Source organism: Lacerta agilis, chromosome 14, assembly GCF_009819535.1.
Source record: "Lacerta agilis isolate rLacAgi1 chromosome 14, rLacAgi1.pri, whole genome shotgun sequence".
Classification (NCBI taxonomy): domain Eukaryota; kingdom Metazoa; phylum Chordata; class Lepidosauria; order Squamata; family Lacertidae; genus Lacerta; species Lacerta agilis.
The window spans coordinates 1,686,804-1,697,979 of NC_046325.1; the positions used below are offsets into that span (position 1 = coordinate 1,686,804).

The following is an 11,176-nucleotide window of genomic DNA, read 5'->3' on the forward strand; positions in this document are numbered from 1 at the left end:
CAATCAATGGACCGGCCCCCTGCTGAAAAAGTTTGCTGACCCCTGCTCTAAAACCTGCACCTGGCCAGGTAAGCAGGGAGGGGAGTCCCCTTCCTTGGCTATCCACAAAAGGCAACAGCTGAGCTGATGATCCTCACCTCTGGAAGATAAAAGCCAATGCAAATCCTGAATCTTTTGACCTTAAAGATCCACTGAGATCATTGAGCCCATCCCAGTCTCATTACAGCCTCATTCATCCACACAATGTTATCATCCTGCAGAAGGGAAATCCCGCCTATTGGCACCTTCCCTGGGGGACGGATGGACAAAAACTCTGCAGGGGAGGTACCAGGAGATACCAGGCAGCTGGCATGAACCTCCCAAGAGGCTTCCTGGGTCCTGAGGACCAGGGCAGGAGTGCCAACTTGGCCCCAGGACTGTGGGTGCCCCAGGGCAGTGGGTGCCACCGAAATTTGTGGGTGCCCGGCCCCTTCATGGGGAATTTTTGGGGCGTTCAGGCACCCAGGGAGTTGGCACCTACGGTGCAGTGGCCTATCTGGGCCAGCATCCTGCTCTCGCAGTGGCCGGACAGATGCCCCCAAGGGAACCCCAAATTGCAAGAGCCCAGAAACAGCAGCAGCAACAATCCCTCCTTGCGATTCCCAGCCACTGGTTTCCAGAAGCATAGCTGCCTCCGACAGAGGAAGACGGAGGGGGAAAAAATATTGCTTTTGGGGGGATAAGGCTAGAACTTGTGGACTTCCCAGAATGGTAGATCTGTACCCTGCAGGGTCATTGATTCGAACCCCCTGCAATGCAGAAGCTGCATGTTGGGCAGTGAAATTAATAGGTAAAGGACCCCTGGACAGTTAAGTCCGGTCAAAGGCGACTATGGGGTTGCGACATTCATCTCGCTTCAAGCCGAGGGAGCCGGCGTTTGTTCACAGACAGCTTTCCGGGTCATGCGGCCAGCATGACTAAACCACTTCTGGTGCAACTGCACACTGACGGAAACCAGAGCACATGGAAACGCCGATTACCTTCCCGCCGGAGGGGTACCTGTTTATCTACTTGCACTGGTGTGCTTTCAAACTGCTAGGTTGGCAGGAGCTGGGACAGAGCAACGGGAGCTCACCCCGTCATTGCGGGGATTCGAACTGGGCAAGAGGCACAGCGCCACCCGCGTCCCTTGCAGAGAAAACAAAGTCCTCCTTGATGCATTGCAGTGTTAAACTATGGAACTCCCTCCCACAGGAGGCGGGATGACGACACCCACCTAGATGAAAACAGATGAGACAGACAAGTTGCTAGAAACCTCAGAAGGGGAGAGTGTTGCTAGAAACCTCAGGGGTGCCGGGATTCCTTTAGCAACTTGGAGGGGTTGTCTTCCACAGATGGTATCTCTAAAACGGCTAAAAACATGGGAAGGGGGAGCAATAATTAAAAATAATTAAAAATAATAATAATTTAACATTAGTACACAATCTATTGAAACATACAGGTGCAACGAACACGGCCCAGCCTTCCATTGAAAGCGGTTAGTTCCCCAAGACCTGTTGAAATAAGAAGGTCTTCACTTGCTGGGAGAAGGACAGCAAGGAGGGAGCCAGTCGGGCTTCTGTACGGGGAGAGATCCAAAGTTTGCAGCCACCACCAAGAAGGCCCTGCCTTGTGTCCCCCCACCATGTGGGCTTGGGAGGTTGGCAGGACTGAGAGAAGGGCCTTGAATAACAGCGAAATTATTAAGAACGGTGCATGTAGCTTTTTGGAAGCTTCAGCCTGGCTGCAAAAGCACAGCACAGACACTCTGAAGGAATCTAACCTGTGCTGTGCCCTTCTCCCAATTAACCTCCATCTTCGGGGATGGCCCAGTGGCTAGCCTCCGCTGTGACGTCAACACGGAGCCGCCCGTAGGCCTCAGGTTTGGGCCCTGAAATCTCTGGGATGCTCCTGACCTGGCAACCGTAAGCCAGAGAGAGAAGCAAAGACCAGGGCTTGCAGCCGGATGGTCTCCAGGTACAACAGAATTGTACCTGCAATGCAAGAATATTTCACCCAACGTGGGGCTCGAACCCACAACTCTGAGATTAAGAGTCTTATATGCCAGGTCATGGTCGTCCAGGAAATGAGAGAGAGAGGGGGGGGGAGAGAAGCGGGGACCATGTCATGATCCGCCGCCCCTAAGGCAGAGGGGGTTGGGCTAGATGACCCTTAGGGTCCCTTCTGACTGCAATCCGATGATTCTATGTTCTGGTGGCCTCCTTCAGTTGGCTGCAGCCTCCAAAACCTCTCACTTTGCAAAAAACATCTAAGGATCATCCCCAGAGTTTATGGGGGTTTATTCCCTTGTGAATGCCTTTGAGATTGAAAGGTGTGAGACTTGAGTTTTGACACCTCCTTGACAAATGGGGGGATTATTACTGGAGACCAGATCTTTCCCGCCACCCCCCCCTGCACCCCTGGGGAGCAATTAAAGATGACCTGGTCTCTTTCCAGACTCTCAGATTACTACTACAGAGCTAAGCCCTTTTGAACCCAGGGGAACTCATTTTCATTCGTTTTCATTCATTCAATTTAATACACCACCTTTCGCCCAAAGACCACAGGGCAACAAATATCAACGCAGTACATCATATCTATACAAAGCCAAAGCATTTATTGCTTCTGAGTATACATGCCTAGGAGGCGGTGATGGCCAGGATGCAGAGAGAATTGTTTTATTTCTTAAAAGAAAGAAATAGCTAATGTAGATAATATTTCTGTGTTTTTTAAGCATGCATGATAACCGGGAGGACCATTCATTTCCTGTAAATAAATGTATTGAGCAAGGCTCTAGTCCATCATGTCATGCGGATAATAGCCTCTGAGGAGCCAGATTCATGGAGTTATAGGAGGACAGAATTGTGGAGTTGCAAGGGGCCTCCCAGGGTCATCTAGTCCAACCCCCTGCAATGCAGAGTCTGGGGTTTGAAACCGCAACCTTGAGATAACAGAGTTCCCTGTTTCTGCCAAGGTGTTTTAGCATTTGAAAGAAACACACAAATAATATAATTGAGTTGTGGGGTGGGGGGGGGGGAGAGGCAGCAAAAGGGAACCTCCCCACCCCACCCACTTTTGAGGAGGATTTGAAAGCCAGGCTGGATGTCTTGCAAAAAAAGTGTTGCAGCAGGAGGAATTTGCTCCCAACTGAGCCGGGCCCAGCTGAGCCCACTTGGCTCCTAATGAGGCCCTTTTGCAGAGAATGATTTTGCTGCATTTAAAAATTGAGAAGGTTCTCTCTCGGCTGCGGGAGGAAGGAGCAGGACCTGGAAGTGTGAGTTGAAGAAGTTGGTCAAAGGGGGGACTCAACCTTTGCACAAGCGGTGCCTCATTTTCTCTTGAATTATTATTATTATTATTTTAGAGGTTCTTTGTGATTTATAAGGGGTGGGTGGGTTAAAAAACAATGCCTTCCTCTGAAAAAAGTGTGCATGCACACGAAAGCTCATACCAAGAACAAACTTAGTCGGTCTCTAAGGTGCTACTGGAAGTGTTGTAAGAATTTGAATTTTTTAATTTTGTTCTGACTATGGCAGACCAACACCTGTAACTCGCTCTCTTTTAGTGACACCCCCCCTCGCCCCACTCTCCCCCCTAGTAGAAAGGCCCTGTTATTTCGAGAATTCACTGCAAGCTTAAATACTTATTCCATCGAATAATTCCAGAAATACTTAACTTCCTTTTGCAAGCATTTGTTTTTAATGCTTTCAATTCTGAGTACCTTATAAAAAAGGAAGTCCCCCAGTATCCCGTCCTACAGATGTGGTGTCCCCAAGGAGGGGGGGTCTTGGCCTGCCGCCCTTCTCTTCCTGGCCCCCTCCCCAAATTACCAATGTCAGGTTAGAGGAGCCTCCAGCTCTGGTCAAGCCAAGCTGCGCAGCACCTAAGGAGGCCGCATCCTGCCTCGAGAAACCTCTTGAGTTCTCTGGGATTCAGCCAACAATTTATTTGTTTTTTTTTTTTGATGTATTTATTGAATTTACACATCTTCCTACCTTTCTCTCCCCAGGACTCTAGGTCACCTGCGTGCTTCTCCCCACCTCCTCAGTTCCCCCGCAACAACCTTGTGAGTTAGATTAGGGTGAGTTTTATGGCTGAGTTGGGGATTCAGACCCTGGATGAGGCCAGACTCTGCCTTTGCCCCCACCCCATATTTAAATATCTAAATGATCATCATCGTCATCCTAGGGATAGCTCTGTCAGTAGAGCATGAGACTCTTAATCCTTAAGGCTGTGGGTTCGAGTCTCACATAGGGGAAAAAGAGTCCTGGGGGGTTGGGCTAGATGACCCTTGGCCGGGGGGGGGGGGTGTCCCTTCCAACTCTGCAATTCTACGACCACTGATTTATTAGCTGCCTTCTCAACCCTATTGACTGGTGAGATGATTTAAAACAAAAAAACAAACCCACCCCAAATGACAAATCTGTTAGAAACAGGTCTATATAATATTTAGAAAGAGGGATAAGCTTTGCAGTTGAAATAAAGCTTGGCTTTTGGGCGGCTGCAGTTCTAATCCCTCAAAGGGCCCATTGTTTTAATTTTATTTTCCTGGAGAACTGAGATTTCCTCTCCCAAGTAGCTGAAGACGATGCCCCGGGGCAAAAAGGGCAGCTCAGGTGGGCAGGGCTCCCTCCCCATGCCTCCCCCCCCCCCGCTACCTCCTATATAGGGTGCTCCCTTGACCCCTCTCCTCCCAGGCAAAGAGGTGGGTCTTTTTTTAGGAGGTTGGGTCCACAAAGCTGCCCCCTTCTCAATCTTGGACTATCCAAGCTTTGCAAAAAAAGGGGCCCCTGTCCCACCCTGGAGGGGGGGCAGCTTGGCTCCTGGCTTGCACCCCACCTCCCTGCCCCCCAGCAAGTGGGCCTATTGCCAGGTCTTCTGGCAGAGAAAGACCAACAGGTTTTCTTCTTTTCTGCTGACTTTTTCCCCCTTCCTCCTCTTGCAAGTTTTGCAAAAAATGTTTGAAGGCACTGACCCCCGGCATGAGCTCTGGGACACAGAAGAGGAAGATGAAGATGATGAAGAGGAGGTGGAAGAGGAGGAGGAGGAGGAGGAAGGGGGAGATAGTGACTCCAGCTCAGATGGCAGCAGCGACGATTCGCACGCCGCAGAAACCCAGGAGTCCGGGGAACGGTGAGTGAGGCTTTGGGGCCTGTGGAATGGGACTTGTTGAATTCTGTTGTTTGGGGGTTTGTAATCTCTCTGGGGCAGGGACTGCAGAGAGGGCCTGGCACTCCCCAGGTGTTGAATTAACAGGGAGTCGCCATAGAGGGCTTTTTGGAAAGCAGAGTTGGGTGGGAATCATAACCAGAGCGTCTTACATCTGCGTGTGCTTCAAATACAATGATATCTCCCCCCTACAAAACGCAGCACCCTTTCGGTGGTTGCTCTTGGGTGCAGGGGGAATTCTAATTTGCCGGGCACGTTGAACCCTGAAGGGTCCTGGAGTCAGAGGCCATATTCCCAATTATTCACTACATTCAGTGCTTTTTCCCCCCTTTAAAAATGTTTAGGTGTACTCTCATTTTGACTCGAGAAAATCACTATTTTACAGGTGAAACTTGAAAAATTAGAATATCATGGAAAAGTCCATTTATGTAAGCAATTGTTTTCATTAGCTACTGGAGTTTAATATATCAGATGGACTCATAACAAAATAAAATTAAAAAAATTATTTCCAGTAGCACCTTAGAGACTGAAGAAGTGTGCATGCACACGAAAGCTCATACCAAGAACAAACTTAGTTGGTCTCTAAGGCGCTACTGGAAATAATTTTTTATTTTATTTTGTTTTGACTATGGCAGACCAACACGGCTACCTACCTGTAGATAGACTCATGACATGCAATGTGAGATATGTCAAGCCTTTGCTTGTTATAATTGTGATGATTATGGCGCACAGCTGATGAAAACCCCAAAGTTGAGATTGCTAATTTGGGGTTCTCATTAGCTGTACGCCATAATCATCACAATTATAACAAATAAAGGCTTGACATATCTCCCTTTGCATGTCATGAGTCTATCTCATATATTAGTTTCACCTTTTAAGTTGAATTACTGAAAGAAATGAACCTTTCCACGATATATTTTTAAATGTATTTTAATGTTTGGAAGACGCCCAGAGTGGCTGGGGAGACCCAGCAGATGGGTGGGGTACAAATAAATTATATTATTATTATTATTATTATTATTATTATTATTATTATTATTATTATTATTATTTGAGTTTCACCTGTATAGTTCCAATTGGGGAAAATAAATACAGTAAATGGACAAAAGTACGAAGATTCACAAAATGTTCCCCTGCTTCTCCCCAGAAAAAAAGCACTGATTACATTGATAAACCGACACAATTCCGCCCCCCCTTCCCAAGAGCTTCCGAGGTGGGGAGGAATTTCAAAGCCTGGTTTCTCCAGGGCCCTAGCCTTCATTTAATTCCCCACAACCCTGTGAGGTAGGGCAGGTTGAGGGGCAGGAACACGGGTCCGTGGCCTAGTGGGGAGATTTGAACCCTGGTCTCCCCAAGGTCCTGATCCCGCGCTCTAACCACTAGGCCACTCACTGGTGTTGTGGTTTCCTGGAAAAAAAACAAAAACGCAGTGAGGCTTTTAAATATCCCTTTATTTTTTTAAAAAATGCGTGTTTTTTAAATCTGCGCCAGGCCTTTTGAATGGTTGCCCTGTTCCGTTACCCCAAACCCAGCATGGCGTAGTGGTTAGGGTCCAGGAGAGACCCGGGTTCGAATCCCCATTTAGTCACTTGAGGGGCCAGTCACCACCTTCCAGCCTAACCTTCCCCACAGGATAAACGATGGAGGGAAAGAACCACGTCAGCTCATGGGTCTATAAATGGGATAGATAGATAATTGATTTGGGGTTATAGTCAATTAACAGAGCAATTCCTCAACGTGCCAAGAGGGTTTAGGGTTTTTTTTTTCATGTGTGTGTGTGTGAACTGCCTTTTCTGGACCCGACCTGCCCAAAACTTCCACAGGGAAGATTTCTGGAACGAGATATATGACGAACTAAAGAAATTACTCAAGATTTCTTTTACTAAAAAACCAGAATCATTTCTATTACGGTTAATACCTGATGACATCCGGAAAAAAAATGTATTTCTTTCTGCTACGGCTGCGGCCAGATTGTTAATCGCAAACAAATTGGAAGGGGGAGGAAATTCCGACATTAATAGAATGGAGAAGTAAACCTTGTGAGTTTGTAGAAATGGCAAAATTGACAGCAAACGCCGGATCAGGAAATAATTAAGGAATGGGAAGGAATGAAGGAACACATGGAAATGTATTGCTCTGGAATTGATATACCGGTGGGTAGGGTGTAAAACGCGCAGTGGGAAATAAGAATGAAAAATAAAATGAAATGGATGATAAATTAATAAAAATCAACACAACTAAAGAATAGAAAGTGATAGGTTGTTTGTTTTTTTTTAAAAAAAGGTTTGTACAATGTAAAGAAATTACTAAAGATGAATGACAATGAGCGCAGGATGGGCGGACGTGAGGAAGTCAATTTACAATGTTAAGGAAAGAATCCATTTTTAACGAATAATTTTTTATTTTTCATTTTTGCAATTTGTAACAATTTTTATTTTTATTTTTCTAGTTTGTAATAGCTGTATCTTTGTTTGTTATATGTATTTTGTTTATGTTTTGAAAAAGTTAATAAATATTTTTTTAAAAAAAGAATAGAAAGTAAGATATAATACAATCTATTGATGCAATCTATTGATATAGAATTTCTAATGGTGCTGAAAACGTTTCAAGAATTTTGGATTTGGCAGGTGTGTTTTTATTTTATTTTTTCTTTGAAATGGGATGTCTGTATGGATTTGAATTTTTTTTTTAAACACCTTCCACAGGGGTCAGGATCCAGCCCCCTGCTTCCTGCCAAAAGGGCACCACCCGGGAGCCCACCGCTGCCGCCGACGCCTTTTCGCCCCGTACGCCTTGCAGGAGCGGCGTTCACCAGGTGAGTCGGAGGGGAGGGGGGCAGAGGGGTCGGGATGACGGGGAGAAACCGCTGCACTTGCTCCGGAGGTCCTTGAATCCTGTGGGCCGGCAGCTGTAGCGCAACACTGGCCGACCTCCTCCTCCTCCAGATGTTGCCATCATCCCCCCCAAAAAAACACCTGCACGGTGCCAGGTTCACCTGGTCCCAGAATAGAAAGTTCCCCTTGCAGTGCAGGTGGGCAGAATCTGCTTCGCAGCCATCCTGGTCGGTGCCCATCGCTGCATCCTGTGGCAGGATGTTCCGCAGCTTGATGAAGAACTTTCTCTTATCCGTCCCGAATCTTCAGCCTCGTCGGGGGCCCCCAAGTTCTGGTGTTATGGGAGGAGGAAATATTTTCTCTGTCCATACTCCCCGTGCCATGTGTGATTTCTTATCCCGGAGCTTCTCTTGTCTTCCCTGAAACTTAACTTTCCTATGTGCCTGTCACTTTTATTTCTTGAAGGTGCGTTTGCAGCGCCCAGGAGCTGCTGCAGGGTGGACCACAGACCTTGGGGCAGAGAGACCCCGCCTTGGGAAACCCCCCTCTCCCACTGGGTGCAGGATACAAAAGCCATCTGCGTAAGAAATTGGCCTACACAGCAGGTGCGTTTAGGGATGGGGTGGGGCTTCAGTCCCAGGGGGGTGGGGGGGCTCTTGTTATTTCTTTGGAGGTGGGGTGCACTCAACTCGCCCCCAGAAACGCTCTGCACATGCTCAAACACCCTCTCTCACGTACGCTAGGGCCGAACTGTTTTGGAGGCCTCTCGTCTGGGCTCCTGCCTTGTCCACGGAACATAGAATGGCACCTAAAGGGGCACCTAAAGGGTCCTCTAGACCAACCCCCTGCCATGAATAAATCGCTGCAAACGTTTCACTGGGAGGTGCCATTATACCTGCCCCTGGGCTGACTTTCTGTCTTTATCCGCCAATGGTGTATAATTGCATATATCGGCCCACCTTTAACCTGGTGGTCTGCAGCTGTTGCAAACTACAACTCCCAGCAGCCTCTTGGTTGCCAGGGCATGGGCGTCGGGTCTCCAAACATCTGGAGGGCCGCAGTTTTGGGAAGGTTGACCTATCCTCTGCTAAATATCTCTTTGATGGCAGATTGGTCTGCTTTGTGATGAATCCCGAATAAAAGGCAACTGGCGCCCCGACTTTGTCCAAAGGTCTTGTGGATCGTATCCCTTCCCTCCCTTCGTTGCTTATAGCTCATAATCACGCCCATAGCTGCCGGATTTTCACAGTATCAAAAAAACCGTAGAATTGGGAGGGACACCCAGAGGTCATGCAGCCCAACCCCCCTGCAACGCAGGAATCACAGCTAAAGAATCCCTGGCAGGTGGCCGCCCATCCTCTGCTCGAAAACCTCCGACGAAGGAGAATCCACTTTCCAAGGTGGTAGAATCCTAGAGTTGGGAAGGGGCTGCCAGGGGTCATCTAGTCCAACCCCCTGCCAGGGTTTGGGGCGTTGAACATGGCTGTGTGTGCGTATGTGTGTAGGGGGGGAGTCCACACTCATCTCTGCTTGATTTCTCTCCCGGCAGGCGACCAGGTTCTGCTCCCGCACTCTCTCCCACCCTTCTTTCCAGTCGTTCTACACCGCTGTCTCCACCTGCAGCTCCTCCTCCCCAGCTGCGGCCGCAAACCAAGGCGCCTCGCCCTCGGGACTCGAACCCAAAGCCAGTAAGCAGCAGGGGGAAGGCAGAGTAGAGTCTGCTCTCTTTCTCCGTGGGCTGGAGAGGGGCTTCCTGCTGTTGCCTGAATGATGGAGGGGCTCCCCTATGAGGAAAGGTTGAAGGGGGGGATTTTTAGCGTTTGCAAAATGATGCAAACTAGAACTCCCTCATAAAACTAGGACTCAGTGAGTTTCCAGGGGAGCCGAGAGTTGGAAGATTCAGGACAGATAAAAGAAAGTCCTTCTATTGCACAGTTAATCTGTGGAACTCCCTCCCACATGAGGCAGGGACGGCCCAGATGCCTTTGAAAGGGGATCTGGCAAACTCATGGAGGAGGAGAGGCCTATTGATGGCTGCTAGCCAGATGGGCCATTGCCCTGATCCAGCAAGCTGCTCTTAGGTTGGACTACAACACCCATATTGCACACCTAGCCAGCAAGGATCAGCGGTCACGGGTGATGGGAGTTGTAGTCCAACTCGAGGTTGGCGCAGACTGCTCCTGTGGGGGAGTCCTTCAACCTTGCGTCCCCGGATGTTGAACAGACAACAACTCCCATCCTCCCGAGTCAGCTTAGTCCAGTTGTCGTGGATGATGGGAGTTGTAGTCCAACGGCTTCTGGGGACCACAATTCCCACCAGGTCCGGCGTCGGCCGATCTCACCTTCTGCCTGCATCTCCATTTCTCCTTTTGAAGCCCCTCTCCCCCCCGTGGACTGCAGCGGTTTCTTCTACACCGACCCAACGATGCCACCAGGACATCGGATCTACAACTGTCTTTCGGTCTCCACCCAGGAAGTAAGTGGCCTTTCCTTCACACGCCCGGAAACTTGGGTGGGGAGAGAGGTGGGCGGATGCAGCAGCAGCAGCAACAACAAAAGCTTTGAAAAATTATGCATTTCAATGTAGGGTGTGCAAAACCTTTAGGAACAAGAATCATGTGGCAGGTAGTTCCACTGGTTAAAACTCGCATTTTTTTTTTAAAGACTTTGTGGCGCAGGGAACAGTCCTGCAGCAGGGAGTTCCGGAGAGCGGCTATGCCTCAACTGTTTGCCTTGCTCGCTTTTCTTTCAGGTCCTCCGCAGCCTATCGCTGGAGACCCCGCCACCCATCATGTCCGTCTGCACAGCTTCCCCGCCTCGCAGGGCCGGTGCCCGCACCCAGTGGCTCTCTGAGCTGGAGTGCAAGGCGGTCTCCGCTCTCATGGAGCTCCCAGACAGCGCCAGCCAGGATCCCGGCGGGTGCCAGCCCTCCCCTTGCTTGCCAGGAGAAGCGGAGGGGCTCGGGGAAATGGAGACCTCGGACGGGCTGCCCTAGCGCTGCAACGAGGTGTCGTAGCGCTGCAGATGCTTGTGTGAAAGGGAGATTCCTGCATCTCCCCCCATCTTTCTGGCCTGGCGCTGCTAAACCCCTCAATTGGACAGTGAGTTCTTGGGGGGGCACAGCCTGCCCCTCCTGACTCAGCCACCCCCAAGTG

The 11,176-nt window shown here is 49.2% G+C and overlaps 1 protein-coding gene across 1 annotated transcript; it reads left to right on the forward strand.

The window, feature by feature from the left end:
• The first annotated feature begins 4,969 nt into the window (after positions 1-4,969).
• SAP25 (Sin3A associated protein 25) lies at positions 4,970-11,176 on the forward strand. The gene is made up of 6 exons (XM_033170201.1): positions 4,970-5,151; positions 7,893-8,002; positions 8,487-8,626; positions 9,571-9,709; positions 10,397-10,497; positions 10,774-11,176. Exons 1-6 carry the CDS (start codon positions 4,976-4,978, stop codon positions 11,014-11,016), a joined length of 909 nt encoding a protein of 302 aa, XP_033026092.1. The 5' UTR covers positions 4,970-4,975; the 3' UTR covers positions 11,017-11,176.

Coding starts and splice junctions, on each gene's coding strand:
- SAP25 (XM_033170201.1), top strand. CDS start 4,976: ATGTTTGAAGGCACTGACCCCCGGCATGAGCTCTGGGACACAGAAGAG. Junction 5,152..7,892: donor ACCCAGGAGTCCGGGGAACG/GTGAGTGAGGCT, acceptor CACCTTCCACAG/GGGTCAGGATCCAGCCCCCT. Junction 9,710..10,396: donor GGGACTCGAACCCAAAGCCA/GTAAGCAGCAGG, acceptor CTCCTTTTGAAG/CCCCTCTCCCCCCCGTGGAC.